A 26093-nucleotide genomic window follows, 5' to 3' on the forward strand; every position below is an offset into this window, starting at 1 on the left:
ATTGACCATGTCGTCAATCATAGCGTGTCTTTTAAAGAGGCAGCGAATCCAGAGGCATTTATTGTTACACTATTCACAATGAAAATATGTAAATTACAGGTTTATTGAATAGTACTAGTAATTCAACTTTATTGCCTTGTTGGTAGAACAAAGTGTTCCTACAGTAGTGCAGTTGATTCATCAATCCCATTTACCTAACTGTCATGTTATATTTTATTTTACTTTAGCAAATCTTCACTTACGAGACATTTTTGGCACAGGATATTGTGGCGGAGGTGTGGTCCTGGGCGCGGCTGCAGGGGAGGAGTGGTGCAGTGGGCTCAACGGGGCGGTGCTGGAGATGCCGGTGAGAACAGCTGATGGTGATTTGGACTGATAATGGTTTCCTTCCCTTTTTATAGTGAGACGGAGAGGAGCGGAGAGAGAGGGAAATCAGCTGGGACCGACAGCTGTCAGACTGTGTTCAGTCATAACCTGGGAAAACTGTAAATAAATGTGGAACCTGGTGATAAAGACCTGCGTGTGTGTGCACCTGTGTATAGTGCATTTCACAGATATATCTTTAGTGCTGGTTGGTAGCTGATGTTGATGGTAGTTGCAAGCAATGCACAACAGACTACCTGAAATCCAGGTAGCAGTAATTGTAGATCATATAACTTTTAAATATATCAACAGTGTGAGATTCTTCTTCTATTTTTGAGCCTCCAAACCACAGCAACATGAAAGTAACTGCTCAGAGTACAGCAACAAATTGAGCAGCTACCTTTAGAGTAAGTCGTTATTCGAGGAAGATCAACTGGCGCAGTGCCACTGTTACAATGCCAAAACATTGCGTCGTGCTATGATATGTCCAGCTAGCAGCCCATTCAGTCCAGAATGCCTCAACTTTTTTAATGCACTTAAAGATGGAGAGAGCACAGACTGTTGCGCCTTTTATTGTCATTTGTCTTCTACTACTTTGGAATGAATTATTTGTGGAGTCACTTAGGATGATCCAGTTCCTCCCCTGATTCTCTTCTTCTCTGAACCCAAAAGAGGAATTCTCCTCTGCTTGGAAATTAATGGCATCAAAACCCAAATGACCAGATGTCCTTCCTGGAGCCCATGAATGCTACTTGTCTGACATTAGGACTGAGGACGGATTCATTACATCTTCATGAGAACATGTGGCCCAATAGTTATAATAGTCAGCAAGACAGACTTGCTTTATTGATTCTTGGCTTACATAAGAACGTAGTACGGTATACACAGACAAATGTCCAAATTTGCCTAGGCCTAGTTCTACATCTTAACAAACTTTCACAGGAACAAGCAGACCTGGATGCTGAAGTTGGGTTTTATTCTGAATTAAAAGAAAATCCACAAAGCATTATACTTAATCATACTTAATCAAGTCATGTATGGTGAATGCACACATACACGTGCACACACATACAGAGCATTTGCATTTCCATTTAAGTACAGAAAATGAAAACATACGGTTAAATAAATATTAAAGAGTCTTAAGGCAGTGACAGTCACTGCACTGAGCCCACCAACTCCCTTAAATTTAGGCGTGTTTGCTGTAGGAGTCTTGAGTGTCTACAATTCAATGATTGTTAGATGTTAAATTAACAACACTGATGTTTGATAAAGATATTTGTTTTTTCGTTGTTTTATTTTTATGTTTCTTGAGTATTGTAGCAATTTGCAAGAAAATTACTAAACACTTCATTTCATGTTCATTTTGCAATTTCTAAATTTACTCAAGCTTCAAAAAACTGTGAGCATCGTATATTCAGATAGAAATGATTAAAAAAAGTGATCAGAGGCCAATCTGAAAATAAACTGCAATAGTCGTCGTTCAGCTCAGAAATATTAGACGCAGATAGTGAATATATTTTGTTAAATTAGCTGAGAGCAGAGGTAACACATACGGTACTTAAGAATATGATGCACCAACACCAAAAACAATAGTGCAATTCCTCTTGTACTGTAAAGTGTATTTTCAGCAGCTACATCAAAAATTGGTATCAGATTTGGGGGGGGTATACCAAAACAATGTTCCACCCTGATACAAATACAGCAGGAAAATGACAGTTCATTTCACACAGTTTTTCAGTTAGGTTTGACGGAAAAATATTTATTCTTCAGAAAACTCTTTTCTCTGAGTTACTGTTATCTCGATAAAAGGAAAATACTCTTCAGTCAGTGACAACTACCAAGCCTTTGTGGATGTTGCAATTTCAACTGAAATGCAGCAGAACCATTCTCATCCAAAACAGATGAACATGTTGACTTTCCAGTGAACACGGTGACACAATAATAGTATTTTGATTAAAATGACACATTTCACAATGGATGTGCAAGATGAATGTCTTTTATGAAAGCAAGAAAGATCCTCAAAACTTACTCAAGGTTGGCAAGTTGGCAAATACTTTAGCTTATTACTGGTTTCCATGTAACAGGCTTTGTGATGAGATATTTACTTATTCTGTAAGTGATGAGTTGGAAAAAAATACTTACATAAGTAATGCTTAACATAGCTGGTAAATGTATGGGTATTTAGAGAAAAGTTACTGCTTTTCCAGACTGACCAACTGCTGCAGGACCATTTCACAGACACTGCATTGAAGCACCGACACAGGTGTGAGTGTAATATGAGTGTGGTACAAGTAGTGCTGGTTTTAGGAGACCTCATGAGATCATGGATGAATTACACAAAAAAAAAAAAACCTTTTACATTTTTTTGTTACAAAATCATCAGAAATTCTCAAAAAATAACTACAAAGAGACATCAAACCTCCATAGAGAGAGACATAACAAAAACTACTGTAGACTGTAGAGAAACACACACTACAAAAATACATAAACTTCCCACAAAGATCCAGAAAAAGAGTATAAAGACACAGGACAGAATGATGGTTTACCTCAAAGAAACAGAACTGATACTGCTACACAGACAGAGAAGGACCATAGATGCAGAAAACGGCTGCAAGGGTATTATGACAAAACACAAAAAATTAAAGAGACACAAGACTAAAGCACGTACATTTCTCATGTTTCACACATACCTGGAAAACAGGGCCTTTACATCTTGCTAGTATGCTTTCATGATACTAGACAAATTAGAGCACCTGAATAACCTCTGTAAGTAGTATGTTTAAGAAGGCCCGCTATTTTCATAATTTTAAACCCTGTATCTTCGAGTGGACCGTATTGAGACTCTGAAATAGATCCTTTACACCTCAAGCCCGAGCTTTTTACTCACACACACTGACTCTATTCATTAACATTTTGTTACAGTGGTGGATGCTCATATTAAACATGGACAATGTACATGTGAAAGACCAAAGAAAAACACACAGAGCAAATTATTTAAGTATTTACACTAAAAGCATGCCAGCAATCAGATAATCACCCAATAAAGGGCTAAAAAGTGCTTAGAGGAAATTATGTGGTCACAGTTGCTCCAAGGCAGTAAGAACTTAAACTAACTAACTAAATTAATTAATACAATATATTACAGAGTTATCAAGTGTAACAAATTAGCTCAAATAAACACAAAATGGCTCTAATTCTAAATATAATTCATTATTGATGCTGTCGAATTCTGGAATAAAGCATCAAATATAAACAATAATCACCCTCAAAGTTATACATGAATGAATAAAGGTCCATCATCTGATATAAAGTCAAAATAAGGAGGGGAGCACCTCAGTTTCAACTATATGTATTCATTTTTGTGTAATACACTGAAATAAGTTAAGCACATTCATTTATACATAATATAAAGAAAATACTAAGAATATTTACACTTATCAAGTTTTGTAGAGGGATGATGATCACCGTTACCTCACATCAAGAAGGTCCAGGGTTTGAATCAACTGGCTGGATGGGGTTCGTTCTGTGTACTCTGGCTTCCTCCCACAGTCCAAAGACATGTCTGTTCGGTTAATTGGTGACTCTAAATTAGCTGTAGGTGTGACTATGAGTGGTTGTCTGTCCCTCTGCGTTAGCCCTGTGTACCCTGCCTCTTGCTCTGTGACAGCTCTCCCTGCGACTCTGAATGAGATAAGCAGAAGAAAATGGATGGGTGAATGTTTAAGAGATGGTCATAATATATATATATATATATATATATATATATATATATATATATATATATATATATATATATATATATATATATATATATATATATATATACATATATATATTAGGGGTGCAACGATACACAAAATTCACGGTTCGGTTTGGTTCGATACTTTGGTGTCACGGTTCGATATTTTTTCGATACAAAAAAATGTTCATGCCTTTTTAATTTGTCATTTATTAAAATTATAAAAATATATTTTAACTCAAAAGTACAGTTTTTAAATTTAACCCTAACCCTTGTGCGTGTTTTTTATTTTGACAGCGAATGCGCACCTGCGGACCACTTATGTGCAGCCCTGGTTATTTAGCTTGTAATATCGCAGCCACAGAAATTATTTTGTCCATGAAACCATAAAGCTGCACTTTCTTTTTGCCTTATAGTCTGATTTGTCATAACTTCTCCGTTTTGTGGTAAGCTTTTCTTTGGCTGTCACTTCTTCACCCTGACCTGTCTTATTTGGCTCAGCAGAACTAAAATATATATCTGTCTGTGAAGGTTCTCAGTCATCCAGGTCATCGTAGTCAAATATAAATCCTGCTGCTTTTACACACGGACTCACATAAGCTCAGCGATTCTCTGCGCGATCAACCTCTCACATGTTTAAGCTGCGGGAGATTTCACTTGTCATGTTTGCATAGTAAGCTAACGATTAATAAGACGATGTCAGAGGAATTGGTGCACAAATTATCATCACTCACAGATCAGTGCTGTCGCTCTCTATACACAGTTCGCACGATTGCAAAGTGAAAGCAAAAAAACAAGCGCAAATTCAAACGCGACTTCAATATGTCACATATTGACAGTGGCTCACCGATGCCAATGACATAATTACCCAGCTACATTTCTGAAAGAATGCAAAAGCATTGACATATATTTTTCCTACAATAGCCCGACGGGCAGGGAAGAGATAGATTTTGGTAGCCCGACTGAAAAAATCGCTAGCTCCGGGACGTCGGGCTAGCGATATTGCGAGCCCTGTATCTGATTGAGGAATCACTCATCTTTGGAAAAGAGAGTTTATTACAGAGAAATGGCTCTTTCCAAAATAAAAGCTATACTATCCGCTTCTTCTGGGCTATATTCTCAGCAGCATAAGGAGAATCATGTGCTAACAGCTGTCTAAATGACTCGGCTAAAGTTAGTAGCATGCTTGCTTTTTTTGTCTGCTTCCACTTGTCTTTGCACTAGGATGATGTCGGCGTAAATGTGCAGTCATATTCGTTGTGTTCCCACTAGTGCTTTCAGGTTAATCTCGTTGAAATGACCTTAACGCCACAACACGGCAAATCTCCGTTAACGAGCTACCGCCGATCGTGCATGGGGCTAGACGGCCAACACGTTAACGAGCTAACTGCGCTAACACACTAGTTCACACCAATGTAATTGAGCATTGCATGGCACATCCAACATACTGTTTTACTTTAGTCCATGACTCGCTTACCTTCAGGGTCATACGTCACATGAAAACCAAAATAATTCCAAACGCCAGATCTGAATGAGAGTGGGGGAGGTCCATCTTGCAAGGAGAGCTTAACTTCTGTCTCGCTAGCTTGCCCTGCGCTCTTCCTTCTGACTATGCTGTCTGTGTTGAGCGCTCAGTGGATCTGCGCTCGACAGTGCAGCCTAGGCGGAGTAGTCGAACACAGATTCACTGAGCGCTCAACACAGACAGCATCGTCAGAAGGAAAATTGATAAAATAAATTACAAATGTTGTATTGTTCGATACATATGCGTACCGAACCGAAAGCACTGTATCGAACGGTTCAATATCGATACGAATATCGTTGCACCCCTAATATATTATATATATATATATATATATATATATATATATATATATATATATATATATATATATATATATATATATATATATATATATCTCAGGCAATGTCTGCCATTTTTCAAACATCACTTCAGTTGCCTCTCAACAGGTTTAGAAAGGCTGTATCCTTTGTCAGTGGTCATCGTTAATTAGCAGCAGTATTACTGTGAATGCTGTGTTCCTATTGAAAACCAGATAACTGTGCTAAGAGTAAATAAAGCATTTGGCGCTTGTCTGATTGAGTATCACCACTGTCACTCCCTTTTAACACTAAAAGCTTTGCATGCTCTGAACAACACTCAATACTCTGGAAAATGAGAACTTGAAGGGTCACATTGGTCCCATTTATGTCTTTTTTACTTTTCTTTTCTTATTGAAGCACTTTCCTCTGTTAAAAGATCCATTTCTGAGTCAGTGTTTCACAAGGAACCAAGATTTCCTCAAGGCGATGGGTAGTGATTTCTGAGATATGAATTCATAGCAGTAGTCTACTTGGTGTTACACTTTAGCCATGAAGTTCTGAATTTGTCACAGAAACAATGAAATAGCAGAGGTGCCAGAGGAGAAATTAATCAATTGGATATATTAAACCAAACACTCTCAAGATTAATTGTAAACTCCATCTAGTTTCTCCATACATCAATTTTCTTAACTGCTCATAGGGCCAGTCCAGACTCTCATAATTAAAGAGATGGGATTGACTGTGGTCACCAATCTATTACAGGGCTAACATAGAGACCACCACATGCACTATTGTATTCACTCCTACAGGACATTTTGAGTTCCTGGTTAACCCAAGTGTATGTTTTTTTAACTATGGTATGAAAGGGGAGCACCCAGAGAGAGAGGCAGGACTTTTAACCCTAGCTTCTTCCTGTGAGTGCTAACCACTGTGCACACTGAGTTGCCTTATTCATTACTCAGCCATGATTTACAAATAAAGGGTCAAGACCTCATAATATTATGGAGAGGAACTGAACATGTCTCTTTGAGCAAGCATTTAGCATCTCTGAGGAGGAATGATTCCCTTTTAAGAAGAAGAAATCACCAGCAGAAAGAGCTTCAGGGAGGGCGACCATCTGCATCTGTTGGTTGGCGTAAGCAAAAACAAAACTGAGAACTGAGAAACACAAAATAAGTAAAGTGAGCAGTTTGGTGGGGCCAGTAGCCAGAGATACTAGCAGATGGAAGAAAGAGGAATGAGATTGAGGAAAAGGAGCAAGTATGAGAGAGAAGAAACAAAGTTAATGACATGCAACTGTAGCATAAATGTGGAGATCATTTACAGAAATATTACAACTTTTTTCTGTAAAATCCTGTCCAGCATCAAGCTTTTCTTCAAGGGTAAGTGGAACTGCACATGTAGATTTGAGCAGTTTATCCCATTCTACCTAACAGCTCATGCCAGTTTTGATGCTTTTTGAATGTGCAATGTTCAGTTGTCTCCATGATATCAGGGTTTAAGTCTGACCTGAAGCACTCCTGCATTGTCTTGGAAAATATCCTGTGACATTCAGGACTGTCAGTGCCTCAGAGAGTGGCAGAATTATTTATTTTAAATACAGTTGTTTGGCTGATGAAATAACTTTTCTCGGTCTGTGAATTAATTCATATTTTAGTCTACTGAAACAAAGAGAAGCAACACAAAGATCCGTTGTACAGAATTTTCACTTATTATCTACAACTTGTCTGATATCACAACTAGCCACATCTGTTGTATTGTAAATGTATCATCGACTGGTGGCATTTTAATGTTTCTACACACAAATTTTAAGTTTTTATTTTCTACATTCTGCACTATTATAATTTGTTTTCATTTGGGCCAGCTTCCAGGCAACAAACGGTATGTAAACCGAGACATTTTTATCATTATGAAATAGTGGCTTGCCTCAGGAATATATTAGGCTGTATAAACGGATATCTGTATGAATATGCAAATATCAGTACACAGGGGACAACATCTTTGGTACTGGTAGCTGGCTTGTGTTCCACAATCACATTTGTCCTGTCTCTCCCCCTCCCGGAAGTTTCTGCTGGAGGTAACTTCCTGTTAAAAGGGAGCTTGTTCCTTGCCCAAAATATCTCATTTTTCTTTTAACATTTTAATTTGTATTTTTCCTGCAGAAAAAAGAAGAAAACAAATGCACTTCAATTAGTTTTTGTATTCTACCTCTTGGTAGGTCACTCCAACAGAAACCTTTAGCTGTTTATGAAGGTTTTAGCCCCAGGTCACATGATGCCTTAGTACAACCTTGGTGGTGCAATACTCTGCTCTCTTAATAAACTCATATTAAAAACATTAAAGTGTAAGGAAGGAACAAGAGGCAAGAGGGTGATGGGATTACAGTTATTTTTTATGTTTGTTTTGATCCAGTTCTCGTTCTACAGTGTCAAGATTAAACGCACATATGTTACCAATTTATAGCATGTGCTACTCTGATGTCACACTCACACTCTTGTCCTGCCCAAAGCTGAACCAGATCGAACCCTGAGGGTCACTGGTTTTCCACGCCCATCTCTAAACTTCTGTCTCGTTAAACATTAATGGCCAATATGAAACTGGATTCCTCCTAGTCTGAATGGGAGATAACTGCATCGCCAGGGCAATATGATAGCATAATCAGAGGTAGACAGCTCCCAGGCCCTGACAGCTAGCTGGCTGGCTACACTGCTGGAGCTGAAGAGACAGACGCCTGAAACTAAAATGAAGGACAGGGTTTGGTGTGTGTGCATGCGTGCGTGCTTTCATGGTGTTAAGTGTGTGCGAGTGTATGGCAGAGCTAGTGGGGTAGAGATAAGGCCTTGGGGAGAAGTTGTTGAAGCAAGATTTGGGATAAAGAGTGCAATGTCAGTTAGAAAGGAGAAAAATCTAAGGAAAGAGAAGGTGAATATCAGATGGTGAGAAGCTAAGACAGTTACTGGGTTTGAAGAGAGAGAAAAGAAGAAAAGGTGCCACATATTCACCCACCTATTCTAAGTCTTTTTAGAGGATAATGAAGAGTCACTGCACTCCTGAATACTGATTAGAATAGAAAACTCAGGATATTTCCCCCACACATTTGTCTGTCTTTTACTATTAATGGAAACTCAAAATTGCTCCCAATATGGTTATGGTTCAATGAGCTGCATCACCTTATCTGATGTAATTTTTATGAGAGTCTGTCTTGAATCCCCCTTTTTTTGCAGACCCATGCTGTCTCTCCTAGAAGGCTGTTAATGGGAAGTCGATGTGCTTGTTAGCAAATAAAAACTGGCACTGGCAAACTGTCAGTTAGATCTGAGATGTACTTCTGTTGTTGTCAACACACAAGGAGTGCTAGCTCTTGTTGAACGTATCCCTAAATGCCTCAGAGTGTAGTGAAGAGCCCATCAGGCTCGTCTTCCTTTCCTCCACCCTTTTTACTCAATATTTTCCTCTTCCACTCAGTACATGACCTGCTCTAAAACAGATGGTGGAAAGGAGTTTGGGGAGAAATAAGTTACAAGGACGTTGTTTGTGAATTTCAAGGATGAGAAAAAAAAAATGCCAGGGGGACCTTACATCACGCAGACGAGTGGAAGGAGGAGAGAAATGAGAGGTGGAGGCAAGAGGGTGGGTGGTGGGGTGCTCCCACAGCACAGAACATCTGTTGGCTTGGTGTCTTTGAGTGCTGAGTCTCAGGTGCATCACTAAACAGAAACTATGTCTCCAATCATCCATTTATTTTATGTTTCTGTGTAACACAATACAATGTCTTTTCATTCATGTTGGCTTTGACAGCTTGGTAAATGAGGCATAAAGTTTGTATTTTAATTGGGACATTAGAGCCTTAATATGCCACATTTGAATCAGACTAATTTCATGTGGGATTGTGTTACTATGACAAAGATTTTGTTAAAACGTTTTTAAAGTCCTAATTAGGATTTAAACATAGTAAACAAATACCTGCTCTGGAGTATAGTTAACTCTGACTTTTTTCTCCTTTTATTGCTTTAAATAAAACTTAAAATTAAATTGGCTGAACTCAAATCTGGCCCGACAGCTTTTCCTTTTATAAAATAGATATATTATGTTGGACATGATCTGCTCAATTCCCTCAAAATAAATACAAAAATAAAAAAAGAATTTCACTCAAATGTTGCACAGCCATTGATTGATGTCATTTATTATTATTATTTATATTTAGCTTTAAGTCATTTCCTGTTGTATGTTATGTTTACTATTTGTTGTGTATCATTTTTAGAGTTCCTTCATCTCTATTAATTCTTTGGTTTTTGTCTGCCTGCTGTGACCAGACTCACCTGGGTCCTCTTCCACACCTGTTCCTTTTATTACTCTTCTTTTTTCTTTGTGTATGACCTTGTTGGAGTATTTCTGGACTTAGCAGGTCCCACCTGAACTATTTACCTGGCTGCCTGGCTTGCCACATTAGCCTGTTGATTAAAAGAATTGGTTTTGGTCTCTAATCGCCATCCATGTGTCCTACATTTCGGCTCTCTCTCCTCTGTGTAAGTTAGTATTTCAAGTAACTCTCTGACTAGAATTTGATAAATAAAAAACAAGCCAACAAAAAGCTACCTAGGTTAAGCAACAACAGGTCAATAACAAAACATGGCATAAAAAAAAACAGTGGTTCATCAATTTGCAAAAAACTGAAAACTGGAATAATTTCAGAATCTTCAATATAAAATTGTAAAGAATTTAAATATCTTATTATCTACAGTCCATGATATCATAAAAAGATTCAGAAAATCTGGAGAAATCTCTGTGTGTAAGGGATGAGGGACAAAGCAGTACTGCATGAACTATATTAAATTCCAGCATGGGTCAGGAACACTTCTAGAAAACATCGTCAGGGAACCCAGTCGGCCTTGCCATGGATAGATGCAGGTTAAAGCTCTGTCATGTGAAGAAGAAGTCATGAAGAAACTCCACTACCTCTTCTGGGTCAAAACTCATTTTAAATGGAATGAGGCAAAAAAGCTGAAATTTGAAATTCCTTTCGGAAAAGATAGTGTAGATGCAGCATCCTCCAAAGTACAGAGAGGCACCATCCAGCTTGTTTTCAGCACTCACTTCAAAAGCCTGAATCACTGATGATATGGTGGTGCATTAGTGACTATGGAACTGGCAGCTTCCACATCTGGAGAAGCACCATCTGTGCTGTAAGGTATATACAGGTTTTAGAGCATCATGTGCTTTTTGTGCATCTTGTGCATTTTACATAGTATCCCAACTTTAGTCTTAGAAGCACATTAAAAGAACAGCGGAGAACCATAGTCTGCAGCTAACTCACATTTCTTTGCTTGCTGGGTCTGTTAGATAAAAAGTTATAATACTCCATTTATAGTTATCTCTATTTTACTTTAGCATACTAACATTTGTGTTATACACAAACACAGCTGACAAGGATATAATTTGCAGATATTGGTGGCAGGGTGAAAATAGAACATTTTATCTATCATAATATCAGGCAATTAGTCATATATCAGATGCAGTAAGCAGTTGCCAAAAGTTGTAAGCACCCAGTGGTGTTTTTCTGTCCTGATCACCCTGTCAGCCAGACCCCTGATAAGAGAGAGAAGAGTTCAGTCCAGTCAGCTCACTAATTAGCTGACTGCAAAGTGAAAGTCTGTCTTCACACTGCTACAGCCCACAGATGGAAATACTGAAAAAGTTCTACTTTTCCACTGTCACCACACATTAATCTCTTAGGATATTTGTACAGTATTTTTAAAGAGCAATAATCAAGACACTGCAGCTTCGTTACTAATGCATCTATTATTGAAAGCAGAGACTAGAAGCAGTGACTTTTACAGAAAGTCAAACAGAGACTGATTGACACTGTTTCACAATTTAACATCATAAAATGGATGCGATTAAAACATAGCATTTGTGTTGTCTGTCTATATCTGCACTCTACATGCACGTCGTCACCTTTCTGCTCTCCTTCCTGGCTGAAAACTTAAACGTAAAATATTATTATTTCTATAGTTAAATAAATATCTACTACCGTACAATATCAAAAATGATTTACTATTAGCTTACAATGAGTGATAGAGGAAGCTATTCCTTATGGAAAAGGAGAAATTAGAATAGAATAGAATAGAATAGAATAGAATAGAATAGAACAGAATAGAATCGAATAAACCTTTATTATCCCATGGATGAGAAATTTGGGTGTTACACAGCTCTTATAGCAAGGGGAATATAAAATATAAAAGGAAGACACAAGGTGGTCTTATATACATAAATTAAACACTTGAAGACACTAGACTATACATAAAACAGCAATATTAGAAAATTGTACCTAAACTATCAAAAGTTTACTAAACAAATGTACAGAAAACTGATTACCATCGGTTTTAAATGGATTAATATTATTGCTGAATATATTTTAAGGTTGAGCTCTTTTTAAACATTTCATATTGTCTATGCCCACCATCATATTTATCATCATAAGAAAATCACATTTTTGTAGTTGCAATACATGTGAGAAGCACATATATCATAAAAAAACAAACAAACAAACACACACACACACACACACACACAAAAAAACGTTGTTCACGAGTGCAGAAACAGAGGCCTATCTCTTGATTAAAAATTGAATAACGGCAGAGCTGCCGTACCCTCACCATCATCATTAGAGCTTTCCAGTTAAGATTTTCACACACTATCTTCTCTACATCACACATGTTGGCTGAATCTCATTTACATGCTAATGCTAGGCACTGCATTCTAATCAACATGTAGCCTACTACCTGATGCTCTGAATCATAACTTTTGTTTAGGTATACTTCCTGTTGTGCTGTGCTAAATATATAGAAAGATCAGGAAAATACCACTTGTGGTAAGATATAAATCCCCATTGTCAACTTTATTCAAAAACCTTCGGCACTTTTGCAGCTCTGATTGGCTTTCTCTGGACATTTCTTTAACAAGCTGAAGTCAGTGTGTAGCACATTCGTAATGCTTCGTAATGCCTCGGTTGAAAATCAAATTTAGTGTGCACTGGAAGCTGCAGGCAATGTAAAAAGATAAGGAAGAACTATCTCACCCATCACATGCTGATGGGGAAGCATTACATGAGCTGCATGAGCAGCGAACAGGACTCTAAATGTATGGCGTTATTTTTGTGCCACTATTCTGAGCGCACGTAAAAAAAAATTGCAGGTGCAAGTGTTGCATTTTGAGGAGAAATTTATTTTGAGCTTACAAAAGCTGAATTTGAGTGAACAAAATTCATTGCTGCGTGCAAAAAACGTATTTCAGTGTTTGCGCTTATCCATATACACACACAATAGCACCCCCTCTCGCTCAGTTTTTTCATTTGCGCTTGCTCGCAATGTGTTGCTTGCGCTCACAACATTCTCTGCTTCGTACGCTCAACTCTCTGTACACCGTTATAAGTGTGCCACAAAACCAACCAATCACAGACTTGGTTTCAAAAATTCTGATTGGCTCTTACGGTCTCCAATCAGCTCGCTAGCTACTGCTGTCCGGACACCGGAAACACTGTCCACTCAGCCTCGCTTCTTGCAGATAGAGGGATTTTTGATTTACTCTGCAGCTAAAGAAGAGATGGCAGAATCAAACAATGGCTCCAATAATACTACACCACAGTATCAGGTGAGTTTAATTTTTTTTGTGTGAATTTAGTAATTTGCTGTCCTTTCTGTTTAATATGCTGTGAAATTGTAGTTACAGATGCAGCTGTAGAGTTTAAGCTAGCCTTATGGGTAATTACCAGCGTAGTTGTCTTACTGAGGCAGTGTATCCTAATCATGTTTTTTAGGGTAATGGTGCAGTTGAGTCAGCAGTAAGAAATCTGGTGTCTTTGCTGCTTAACAACATATCCACAAATCCTTCAGGGAGGCCAACAGAGAGTGGGCAGCCGGAGCCTAGAAATCTGACTATCCAGCAAGAGATGACAAGGTTTTTGCTTTTTTTGTGTGTTTTTTTTTATTTTAACTTTTTGCAATCTTTTCTGTTAAAGTTATTTGGTTTGTGGATTTATCAACATTGATTTTTAAATTAAAATGTGCTATTAAGGACTGATGTCATATTTAATAACTTTATTAAACAATAACCCTTATGTTATGCAACACTGCATTTTTTAAACTCATGCATTTTCATCCCACAGATCATTTCCAGGATATTTCAAATCACACTTGAGCCGTGGTAAAAAGAGATGTTTAACATCTACTAAGCAGCTTGTTAAAGCAGGCAGTAAGACCACAGGCCTCAGTTTTTATTTGCTGTCAAAAAACACATCCTACACACCTTTGCCAGCTGAGGAGCTTGAACTCCTACAAGCTGGCATGGGGAGACAAACAGTGTCTCTTCCAGAAGATGGTGACCATGCAGAGGTAAGTTTGTGTAGTCAGTATTAAAATCAGTCATTGGCAGACGCATTTAGCCTGAATCATATGCCACAGTCCATTTAGTGTTCCATTCTGCTTAACGGTGTTTTTAACTAAGATTTCTAGACTTCTGGAAGAAACCTTTCCAAAAATGGAATATCTTTGTGGAGGATGGCTCTTACATAAGGCAACAGGTTTGTTGTTAATTCAGTTTTTATGTATTTTTTTGGCATTCTTGCGTGCTCATACTGCATTATGATTATGTAGTTGATACTTTTGCTGCTTGATTGTTTATGCTATTTTTCTGTCAATAAAGGTGGCAGTGGTCGACGAAAGCTCACTGTAATTCCACCTGAAACAGAAGGATATTCTGTCAAAACACTGAAAGCTGTGTCAGGAGGTGGCAAATCCACTTTTTACATAGTACCTCTTCAGGAAACATTAGACATCTCCTCTACCTCCCGACTCACAGCACTTTTCAAAGATGCCAAAGAAGATATGTTACCAGTGTAATGAAGTTATGCCTCTGCAGATGCTTGCAGTACACATCAATACGTGCAAAGGAAAATTCTCTCCTGATGAGACTGATGATGAGGTGAGACAATTTTGATGAAATCAAAATGAGCAATTTTGATTAAATAATATAGTATCACAATTACTGTTTTTTGATTCAGCAGGAATCGGAGTTATGCATTGTGAAAAGCAAATGCAAGGTAAACCTAGCACATTACTAAAAACCATAGTAACTACAATGAATTTTGTATCGGTAATGATCTTTTTCCCACTATGCCTAACATGTACCCATTTTTGGAATTGTAGGTTATTTGTCCAATATGCACTAAGGATTTTCCTGAAGATGAGATCACAGTCCATGCGAGTCTGTGTGGGGATAGGTAATCTTTTTTCAGCCGTTTATGAAAAAATGTTAATCAGTAACAGTCCACGCAAACATATGTATTTTTATTTTATTTTTTTTTTAACTTTGTTTTGTCATCAGCTTTCAATGCATGGTGCCTGAAGAAAATGACCAAACTACAGGGACACCAGCTCAAACTTCAGTATGCACAACAGACAGGTACTTTTTGCTCTATTATAATTCATATACACACTATTATGCAGAACCATTTGTTAAAATTATGTGTAAGATCTTTTACACAATACCTGGGGTTTAATTTCATATAAAACATTTTATGATCACACTACTTTAAATTATTGTTAAAGGTTGTTGCACAGAACATGCTGCAATAATTTCTAATCACGTTTAATGTGGTAGCCTCTTTTAATCTAAAGATGATTATTTTTCTTTGAGAGCTTAGGATGTTTTCTACCCTGTTTTTGTTAAGCGTGGAAGATGTATTGCGTTGCCTTGAACAACAAGTCGACACCACAACAGAATTTAAGTTGTGTGTGGACAGAGAAGACCTTCCAGACAGAGGCATTCTCCAGTGGCAGAGAAAAAAAGCTGCATCTCCCACCAGTGTTCTTAGGGTGGTTTTCATTGGAGAGGCAGGCGTGGATACAGGAGCACTTAGGAAAGAGTTTTTGAGTGGTGAGTTGCCTATTACCTGTTTTGTCCTAGTGTCAATAAATAATGGATAACTTAAAAATGTGGATATTTTTTGTATGAAAGACATGATTTCAGGTATTGAAAGCAGATTCTTTGAAGGACTTGAGAACAAGGGCAAAAACCCCAAGTATTCTCTGACCGATCTTGATAATGAAAACTTCAGGTTGGTTACATACGAGCTTTGTGTATTACATTTAATACGCATCCGATATTTTTGTAAATGTTACCTGAAAATGAATTATAATCATTTGTCTACACAGAACTGTTGGTGAAATAATTGCAGTCAGCCTCGCCCAAGGAGGCCCATCTCCTGCCTTTTTCAAAGAATGGTGCTACAATTTCCTCTGCTCAGGAGAGGTTGATTTCAGCTGTCTGTCTAAGGAGGATGTTGCAGATGTGGAATCTTCCCTGCTCATCCGCAAAGTGAGCACCTGGTTTAGCTCTGGCACATGATATATTATGAGTATGGTGTTTTTAAACACTTTTAACCTTCTGTATTTCCTCTTTCACATTATACATTTCCAGGTTGAAGATGCAGCAGACATACAGTCTCTGATGATGTGGGCTGATGAAATTGTCAGCTGTGGATACACAAACCAGATAAAGATGGATAGTAAGGAAAGCATGATCCGGTAAGGGAGAAAAAATCAGAGAGATCATTAACCCCCCCCCCCTCCCCAACTAGTTTTTCATTTTGTTTTTTTGTTTTTTTATTTTTATTTTTAAGTGCTATTGTCTTACACTCTACAACAAGACTGATTCCAATGCTACAGCAGCTCCGAAAGGGCATGGAACTGTATGGTCTTGTGAACCTGATGGCTGTAAATCCTGAAGCTTGCCACAGTTTGTTTGTTCCTGGGAAAATCCTCAAAGTAAGTATTAACATAGCAGCTTCAGTCTGATCCAAAGACAGTCCACTTATCTGTACTGTAGTTATCCTGTATTTATTTATTAGTTTTGAATGAACAATATATCTATAATATAATCTACTTTATTTCCTTATTTACAGCCAGACGCTGATTTCATTATGATGAGCTGCCAACCACATTTCAGTGAAAAAGGGACATCTAGGGAGAGAACTGAGAGGAAGATCATAAATTTTTTGCAAGATTTCTTGCAGGAGATTGAAGTATCAGGTACTATATAGTATTAGCTGTATATACCTATAGTATTGTATATATACCGTATGCATCTGTTAAATATTTTTGCTTTAACATGCAGGGCACTAGAAAGTATTCTTAGTTGTTAATTTAAAACATTGTAATCCAGATTGCTTTTTATTTAGAAAAGACTTCAAAAACATTTTCAAACATCACAGATGGAAACACAGGCGGTGCAGGTGGTGAAAAATCAGAGTCTCTTGCTGTCCACCATGTGCTCCAGTGGATGACCGGCCAGTCCCATGTTCCCATCCTTCCTGATGAAAAGAGACATTTCAAAATAACATGCAAGTTTGACCATGAATGTAAGGAGCGGCTGGGAGATCACTCCATTTGTTACCCAGTTGTGAGTGCATGCACTTGTACTGTGACTTTTCCAGTGCAGCATCTGGACACTTACACAGTGTTTAAAACCATAATGAGTGCAGCAGTTAAATATGGTGGTGGATTCCACAGAGTTTAACACATTGTTGTCTTGTAATTTGGAAACTAAATGAGTAAAAATGTTTGTAAACATTAGCTGTTAAGATGTTCGTAGCCGTTTCATGAAAATGACAAGACTTCAAAACTTTGTGTAGGGTCCTACGTTGATAGATAATAAGCAAGTGCTTTGTTTGCTTGTCTACTTGTAATCTGAATGTTTTAGCAAAGAAATCCAGTATTTGAGAACTTAAAAGAACGTTGACTTTCACGTCCATGTTAAGTGTCACTGTTGGTTTGACACCTGTAGCAAGAATTGTATGTACAGGTCACGACCGTGTGACTCAGAATGTTCCAAGGGATTAATAGTTCTCTGAAGCCCCTCCAGGGTTTCCTCATCCAGTGGGCATTCAATTTCAGGAACCACAACTGTGCTGTTAGATTCTTCTTGCAGTACAGCACTCTCCCAGTCAATGCCTGGATCCCGAAGCTCCTTCAAATCCACAAACATATATAATGGTCATTATTCCAGAATAGGTACTTTTGGGAGGAATGTTATTTTGTGTAAGCGTTTTTTCCATTAAAATACAACAATTTAAAAAGAATGCCTTTGTTTTCATGTTCTTCTTACTGTAATTTAGATTAGTGGTAATTGATAAGCAAGAATGTATAAAATCACCAGAAGCATCTCCCAGATGTGCTGCAAGTGTTTTAATTTGTTAATTTCAGAAGAGCAGAGTTAACTGCTAACTAAAATTTTGAAATTCAACATTTAAATAAAAAAAAATAAAAAAAATCAGATTATGAGCTGGTACCTCAAGTCTCTCGCCCTCGTCCAGCTCTTGTAGATGTCCCATACACCAGAGCTGTTCAGGAGTGAGACCACCTTCTGTCCTGAGGGGATGATTATTCCATCCTCCAACAAAGGTGACAAGATCTGCTCGGAGTCGAGGGACAAAGATGTAGTGGACACCAAAAAGATGAATGACATCTGAAATGTCAAGCAGGCCATCCTCCTCGAGTGAGTGAAGAATATCATGGTACTTGCTAGTGACTGCAATCCAGACATCACGCCAAAGTCGTTCTACTCTGTAAATACATTTGAATTTGGATTTCAGGTATTTCATGCTTCAAATCAATATCAGAACTGCTACAACAATCTACCCATGCAGTCAATAATAATATAAAAAACATCAAAAGACTAACCTCTGATTGTGGACACTCGTTCCAGATATGAAACTCGCTCTCCCTGTTCCTCTTGTGGCAAACATGAAATGTGCAATGTCCAGGTTTTCTACTCCTTGATCTGCCCTAACCCTATGATAAAAAATACATTTTTAAGGAATTTTAAAAGTTTTCTTTAATGATACTTGTTGCTAGCATATAAATTAAATCAGGGCATAAAACCTTGATGGCAAGCCGTGAAGCTGGGCTGATCTCAGGAAAAATGAGAATGCAGTTTTTGCCCTGTTGTTAGTTGCTGCATCCAAGTACAGGACCTGCAGTAAAAACAAATGGAAAATTAAAGATCTGGTTTCAGATCATGTATAGTTTTTCAGTTAATAATGCAGTTTCATAATAAGTGTTCAAGGAATATTGTACGGTTCTATGTTCATAACCATAATTCAAAGCTTGAGTAGTCTATACATCAATATTGGTAGTACTTATCAAAAAATGAAAATGGCCTTTTAGTTTAACCTTTTTTGGTAAAGAACTGATTAGAAATTTAAAAAAATAATAATTGCAAATCGTCCACTATGTTGGCTTGCTGAATAATTGATGTTCATAAAAAAACAACCTAATAAAGCTCTCATTTCAAAACTACCAAATATTCTACATAACAGTTACACTTTTACCTTCCTTGAGTAGCCATCCACTCCACCAAAGATCACAACATTGTACCTGTTTCAGAGGGAAAACAATCTCACTAAGGCTTGATTTGCAGAACATGTAAGACATTGAAAATAAATTTTTCAGTATGCACACTTGCCACTGACTTAAACTGGACACTTGTCAGGTGTGCTGAAAATAATACCAACATTTTTATATGTTTATAAGTTCAATGAGACTAAATATTTTAGTTCTCTTGTCATGATTTTTTTTAAGTTTTCTGGAGCACTTAACATATTATGTGTTGATAGGCTTGTTATCATGGAAAATATCGATATACAAAGTGTAAATAATTGCTCAAGAAAATTTACAATTAACAATATTGCTGGTTTTGTTACACATCCTGTATTCCTTTTACTTAATATTACTCTATCAAGTGCTTTTTAAAATATTATAAATACACTGAAAGACCTATCAGATAAGGTTGATTAAAGCAGATTTAAAGTATAACGTGCATCTTTCTGCCCAACTTGTGTTAGAGCTATATAAGTGGGTATTTTACCTTATTAGCTTGTGATTTGTGTCTATGTGGACCAGGGAGAGAGGGCCTCGCACCGAGTAGCTTCTTCGCACAACACAGCCTAGTTCTGTGATCCGTTTGAAGATCCCTACAGCATCAACTCGATACATGGAGGCCATCATTCTCCACCACTGAACACGGAGACCCATAGAAACCAAATGTCCTTGAACCATTCGATAGCCAGCATTTGGCATCTGATTTTTGATAGCCGATATGATGTTGTCCAGCTCTTGGTCATTCATCGTGCTGTATGTTCCTCTCACAGACAAGTCAAATTCTTGCATCCTCCTGTAGATTGTTCTTCTTGAAACACCAAGACATTTAGCAATGCAGCTGACTGGCAGCTGAATGTCCAACAAATTCTTGAGTCTTTCTCTCTCTAGTACGATTTTGGGGTGGCCAGGTCCCAGACCAACTTCTGTTTCCAGTTCAATAATGGCCACAGAGCTGATGTTAATTTCACACTGAACCAGATGATGAACGTTTTGTAGAGCCTCTGTAATCTCTGACAGACCGCCTATTTGCTGAGAGAAAGATTCAAACAGAACAAGCTCATGACGAGTCAAGAACTCCAAATAATCCAGATTTAGTGGTTGTTGGTTTAAAGCAGCTTCCAGTTTAGAGAGGAGTCTATGCATCATTTGCTGTCTCAGTATGTCCTGTTAAAAGCAGCAAGGAACATGGACAAGTACAATGAAATGATGTATCTCAGACAAAAATAAACAACCCATAAAACAAACTACATGAGGTACATCATTTTTCAAGTTTGCATAGTTTGCAAATTAGCTAACGTCAGTTATCAAGCGAATAATAATTAACAAAATGATTTTATATTACTTACATGTGGCCGGGACATGCTCTTTTCGCGCTGCTATTCAGTATTCGACGACATAAAAGAGAGCTACTCAAGTATAATTTGGAAAAATTAGTCAGTTGGCATGGTTGTATGATGCAACTACATTCTACTACACCAACAATAGTCTTAAAAAATAATATATTTTAAAATAAAATGATTAAAGATATTATCCGCAAATTGGGGTTTAAGAGATTTTAGCTGGATTTAGCTACATTTCGGACAGTGTTTCCGGAAAGCAGTAGCTAGCCAGCTGATTGGAGACCGTAAGAGCCAATCAGAATTTTTGAAACCAAGTCTGTGATTGGTTGGTTTTGTGGCACACTTATAACGGTGTACAGAGAGTTGAGCGTACGAAGCAGAGAATGTTGTGAGCGCAAGCAACACATTGCGAGCAAGCGCAAATGAAAAAACTGAGCGAGAGGGGGTGCTATTGTGTGTGTATATGGATAAGCGCAAACACTGAAATACGTTTTTTGCACGCAGCAATGAATTTTGTTCACTCAAATTCAGCTTTTGTAAGCTCAAAATAAATTTCTCCTCAAAATGCAACACTTGCACCTGCAATTTTTTTTTACGTGCGCTCAATTTTTTTTTACGTCCGCTCAGAATAGTGGCACAAAAATAACGCCATATAAATGTACGGTAGATAGCCCTCCTGTTGCTGGGATGGGTTCTAATGAGTACAAATGCAGCATATTTCATAGAGAAGATAGTGTTTCCTGTCAACGCTCAGTGTTTTATTAATATCAAATTTCACATACATTTCATGACCCAGTGTGTGCACAGTCATGGCAGCGGCACATACATTCATATGCAATGTAAAAACCTGATGTTGTGCTTAATTAAAAATATTAACTAGACTGAACTTGGTTTTTACTATCAACTGTTATTAGCACTCTGTTTAAATAGGTTACCCGTCATTTTCATTCAAAAAGCTGATCAACACTTATTTGAGTTGGTTTAAATTAAGTAGCTGGAAATTTTGCTTTTCAGTGGTGGAATGCAGCTAAGTAAATTTTATCTATACTCTACTTAAGTAAATGGTCAATGGCCTGTATTTGTATAGCGCTTTTACTAGTGACCCCAAAGCGCTTTACACACCCAGTCATCCACCCATTCACACACTGGTGGAGGCAAGCTACAGTTGTAGCCACAGCTGCCCTGGGGCAGACTGACAGAAGCGAGGCTGCCATATCACGCCATCGGCCCCTCTGGCCAACACCAGTAGGCGGTAGGTGAAGTGTCTTGCCCAAGGACACAACGACCGAGACTGTCCGAGCCGGGGCTAAAATCGGCAACCTTCCGATTACAAGGCAAACTCCCAACTCTTGAGCCACGATCGCCCTAGGTTACAGTACAGTACAATTCACAGATAGCCTGCAATACTGGAGCTTTTGGCTTCCCTTTTATGCCTCTGTCTATTGCTGCTTTGCTATATTTTACATTTTACTTCATTATTATTCATTATTATGTCATTATTCATTATTATTACTCTCAGCACCACTCTCAGCACTGGAGCCCCCCAGGGGTGTGTTCTGAACCCCCTGCTGTACTCTTTGTACACATATGACTGTGTGGCCACTACCAGCTCCACCACCATCACCAAGTTTGCTGACGACACCGTCGTGGTGGGCCTGATCTCTGATATTTTGACAAGATGGTGCCTGTGATCGGCAATGCCGCTGTCAAACTCTGTGTTCTTCTTCTGTTTTATGTTGCATTACCCATTTTGCTGCTGTCTGTGGATAAGATTACAGCTACCTATGTTTACGATCGCCACACTCTACTTCGGATTAAATCAACTATGGAATCTATGGATGAAACCTGGAAATATTTTCGAGGCTTCTCTCCACCCTCCGGGCGATCAGCTGTTGCCCATTACGTCCCTTGCTTGCCTGGGCCAGGGAAAAACCGGAGCCGCCGTTCCCGGACAAATCACCGTCAGAGAAGACGAGGAAGGAGAGCGGGCATCCAAGTGAGATTACGGAAATATAAGAGTACCGCTGATTTAACGTCCTGCTTGGAGCTCTCAACATTGGATGTTTTTGCTAAGGCGGACCTCCAGCTTAATGCACAGTTTCCTCGCATGGGCTTCATCAGGACGCCGTGTCTGAAAACAGTTTTCCCAGACCATGTGAGTGACCGTCCTATTGTCCCACGGATTATACTAAACGGTAAAAAACCCCGAGGAGTATGCAGTGCGAACCTGCACCAAGCCCCTCAGGGTGTAAACAGTGATGCTCCAGCACCGCCGATTAACATGGCTCTATTAAATTGCCGCTCGATCTCAAATAAGGCATTTGTTCTCAACGACCTTTTCATTAGGAATAATTTGGACTTTATGTTCCTAACCGAAACTTGGCAGCGGAATATGGAATTTGTCCATTTTAAAGAACTGTGTCCAGCAGACTGTAAGTGCTTAACCACACCGCGTCTCTCAGGACGTGGTGGTGGGTTGGCAGTTATTTCTAGAAACTCCTTTTTCTGTCGGCTGGTAAAGACCCCCTCCTTTAACTCCTTTGAAATCCAGATGATGAAGATCAATAGGACTCATCCCTTCTATGTGATTTTAATCTATAGGCCACCAGGACTAGCTAGGAGTTTCTTAGTGGAGTTTGGGGATTTTCTATCCTCCACCATTAAGCTGGAAAAAATTCTTCTGCTGGGGGATTTTAATCTTCATGTTGATGACAGTTCATGTCACGCTGCTTCGGATTTTCTTACTCTCTTAGACTCTTTTAACCTTGTCCAACATGTGACTGGGCCAACACACAGTGGTGGCCACACCCTGGACCTGATATTATCACTGGGTCTGGATATCGGCCCAGTTCATTGCAGAGACATTTTTATTAGTGATCATAAATACCTTTTATTTGATCTCTCTTTTACTTATGACACTCTACCCTCTGTTTATGAGAAGCGTTCACGATTAATTAACGACTCAGCGGTAGAAGAATTTATGGAATTGTTTGATAACAATTTATCTGAAACAGACGATATAGATCAGCAGATGGCCTCCTTCAATTCACAATGTCAAAAAATTCTAGATAAAGTGGCTCCTCTTAAAATCAGGAAAGGCAGTACTGTTAAATGCCCGCCCTGGTTTACAGAAGCTATCCGCAGCTTTAGGCGAATATGCCGTAAAACCGAGCGCCTGTGGAAAATCACAAAACTCGAGGTTCACAAGCTCCACTTAAAAGAACTATTATCTACCTTTAATGACATGGTGTCAGACTCAAGAGCCACTTACTTCTCTCAACTACTTGCAGTAGGAAAAAGAAATCCGAAAGTTGTCTTTGATACAGTGAGTAGCATTGTCTCCCCCCCAACGCCATGTACACCCGTCTCTTCAGATAAGGACTGCAGTGAATTTTTAAAATTTTTTCAAGATAAGATTAGTTGCCTAAGACATAACATAACTCCCTCAGGAAACCCCACCAACCATGATCGTCCACACCCCATAATTATGGAATCTTTCCTCCCAGTTTCTTTAGAGGATTTATTGGAAACACTGACTCAATTGAATCCTTCAACGAGTTTAGCTGATGTCTTACCTACTCGTTTATTTTGTAAAGTTTTTGAGACCATCGGGCCCTCTGTGGTCACACTGATAAACCATTCATTGCTATCTGGCTCTGTCCCCAGGTGCTTTAAACAGGGGGTTATTCAACCTCTGCTGAAAAATCCTAACCTGGATCCAACACTTCAGTCAAGCTACAGGCCCATCTCAAAACTTCCTTTTATCTCTAAAATCCTAGAAAAAGTTGTTTGGCTACAAGTAAAGAAAGCGCTGGAGAAGCATAACATTCTTGATAAATTTCAATCGGGTTTCAGAAAGTTACACTCTACAGAAACAGCTCTGCTGAAAGTCACAAATGACCTCTTGATGGCTGCAGACAGGGGTGATTGCTCAGTCCTGGTTCTTCTGGACCTTAGCTCAGCCTTTGATACCGTTGACCATCAGATCTTAATCCATCGCTTAAACTGCACGGTAGGGATATCAGGATCTGTTCTAAAGTGGTTCACCTCATTTCTGGAAGATAGGACGCTTTTAGTTTCAGTGGGAAACTTCCAATCAGACGTGGCTAAGTTTCTATGTGGAGTTCCACAAGGTTCGGTTTTAAGCCCCCTGTTATTTTCACTATATATTCTTCCCTTAGGCCGGATCATTAGCGGTTTCAAAAATATTTCCTATCATTTATATGCGGACGACATCCAATTATACATTTCTTTTAAATCTTGGGAATTAGACAAGCTATCCACTCTTATGGACTGTCTTAAGGAAATTAATCTTTGGATGACAAACAATTTCCTGCAGCTGAACGCAGACAAGACCGAGTGCTTAATCCTAGCCCCAGAGAATATCAAGCCCCAGATTAGTCAACATCTGGGTGCTTTTTCATCGTCGATAAAAGCCACTGCTCGGAATCTTGGGATAATTTTCGACCAATCTTTGTCCTTTGACGTTCATATTAAATCCGTGACCCGCTCCTGCTTTTTTCACTTAAGAAATATTGCCAAACTCAGGACTATTGTCTCCACAACCGAACTGGAGATGCTTGTCCACGCCTTTATTTCCTCCCGGATGGACTATTGTAATGCACTTTTCTCCTGCGTATCTAAGGCCTCACTAAATCGGCTCCAAGCGGTTCAAAATGCTGCAGCAAGGCTTTTAACCCACAGCAATAAATTTTCCCATATCACTCCTATACTAAAATCCCTGCATTGGCTTCCGGTTGAGTATAGATATAAGTTTAAAATCCTCACCTTTACGTTTATGTCTCTACAAGGTGAGGCCCCCATCTATATCTCGGAGCTTCTCCAGCCCTATTCTCCAAAGCGGACTCTTAGATCCACTGATAGCGGTCGTCTATCTATTCCACGGACTCGTCTGAAAACAAAGGGGGATCACGCTTTTCAAACCCTGGCTCCAATACTGTGGAACGGTTTACCCTCCTCACTACGCACCATCGACACGGTGGCCTCTTTTAAAAAACAGCTTAAAACTCATCTGTTTAGACAGGCATTTGGGTAATGTTAATGCGTAATATGTTGTTTTATTTTATATTTATATTGTACTATTGCTTGTTTGATATGCTTTTATATATGCTTATATACCTTTATGTTGCTATATTGTTTGTTTGACATGTCTTCTTGTGAAGCACTTTGTAACAGCGTTTTTGTCTTAAAAAGTGCTATATAAATAAATTTTACTTACTTACTATAACAACGAGACGGCCTACCTGAAGGAGATTAGGAATCTGGAGAACTGGTGCCAGAGGAACAACCTCCTTCTAAACGTCAGTAAGACAAAGGAGCTGATAGTGGACTTCAGCACTAAGCAGGAGAGGAACTACCAGACCCCTGTCA

General features: G+C 38.6%; 3 protein-coding genes across 3 annotated transcripts; 2 read left to right on the forward strand and 1 right to left on the reverse strand.

Annotated features, from left to right (window-relative positions):
• The first annotated feature begins 13427 nt into the window (after positions 1-13427).
• LOC146651579 (G2/M phase-specific E3 ubiquitin-protein ligase-like) lies at positions 13428-17539 on the forward strand. Its single transcript, XM_085384946.1, has 15 exons — positions 13428-13576; positions 13743-13882; positions 14091-14316; positions 14429-14504; positions 14627-14905; positions 14988-15023; positions 15130-15203; positions 15308-15385; positions 15654-15859; positions 15941-16040; positions 16138-16300; positions 16403-16509; positions 16605-16749; positions 16887-17013; positions 17196-17539. The coding sequence occupies exons 5-15, from the start codon at positions 14795-14797 to the stop codon at positions 17498-17500; spliced, it is 1452 nt and encodes a 483-aa protein (XP_085241072.1). The 5' UTR covers positions 13428-13576; positions 13743-13882; positions 14091-14316; positions 14429-14504; positions 14627-14794; the 3' UTR covers positions 17501-17539.
• A 36-nt stretch (positions 17540-17575) lies between these two features.
• LOC146651580 (uncharacterized) lies at positions 17576-21358 on the reverse strand. The gene is made up of 7 exons (XM_085384947.1): positions 20709-21358; positions 19850-20526; positions 19314-19359; positions 18865-18956; positions 18664-18774; positions 18273-18546; positions 17576-17950 (listed from the first exon to the last, which is right to left on the reverse strand). Exons 1-7 carry the CDS (start codon positions 20721-20723, stop codon positions 17744-17746), a joined length of 1422 nt encoding a protein of 473 aa, XP_085241073.1. The 5' UTR covers positions 20724-21358; the 3' UTR covers positions 17576-17743.
• A 1022-nt stretch (positions 21359-22380) lies between these two features.
• On the forward strand, positions 22381-25758 carry LOC146651581 (uncharacterized). The gene is made up of 2 exons (XM_085384524.1): positions 22381-23134; positions 24299-25758. The coding sequence occupies exons 1-2, from the start codon at positions 22381-22383 to the stop codon at positions 25756-25758; spliced, it is 2214 nt and encodes a 737-aa protein (XP_085240650.1).
• Positions 25759-26093: the final 335 nt, after the last annotated feature.

This window comes from Rhamphochromis longiceps, linkage group LG16 (genome assembly GCF_057381845.1).
Source record: "Rhamphochromis longiceps isolate RC_006_pf linkage group LG16, R_longiceps_female_GT1.1, whole genome shotgun sequence".
Lineage (NCBI taxonomy): Eukaryota > Metazoa > Chordata > Actinopteri > Cichliformes > Cichlidae > Rhamphochromis > Rhamphochromis longiceps.

Excerpts from the sequence above, each read along its gene's own strand:
- LOC146651579 (XM_085384946.1), top strand. The coding sequence starts at position 14,795 with ATGCCAAAGAAGATATGTTACCAGTGTAATGAAGTTATGCCTCTGCAG. Across the intron at positions 15,024-15,129 it reads TTGTGAAAAGCAAATGCAAG|GTTATTTGTCCAATATGCAC; the intron begins GTAAACCTAGCA and ends TTGGAATTGTAG. Across the intron at positions 17,014-17,195 it reads GCAGGAGATTGAAGTATCAG|ATGGAAACACAGGCGGTGCA; the intron begins GTACTATATAGT and ends CAAACATCACAG.
- LOC146651580 (XM_085384947.1), bottom strand. Across the intron at positions 19,360-19,849 it reads ACAAATCACAAGCTAATAAG|GTACAATGTTGTGATCTTTG; the intron begins GTAAAATACCCA and ends CCTCTGAAACAG. Across the intron at positions 18,957-19,313 it reads TGGATGGCTACTCAAGGAAG|GTCCTGTACTTGGATGCAGC; the intron begins GTAAAAGTGTAA and ends TTTTTACTGCAG.
- LOC146651581 (XM_085384524.1), top strand. The coding sequence starts at position 22,381 with ATGGTGCCTGTGATCGGCAATGCCGCTGTCAAACTCTGTGTTCTTCTT. Across the intron at positions 23,135-24,298 it reads AGAACTGTGTCCAGCAGACT|TTTTTGAGACCATCGGGCCC; the intron begins GTAAGTGCTTAA and ends TATTTTGTAAAG.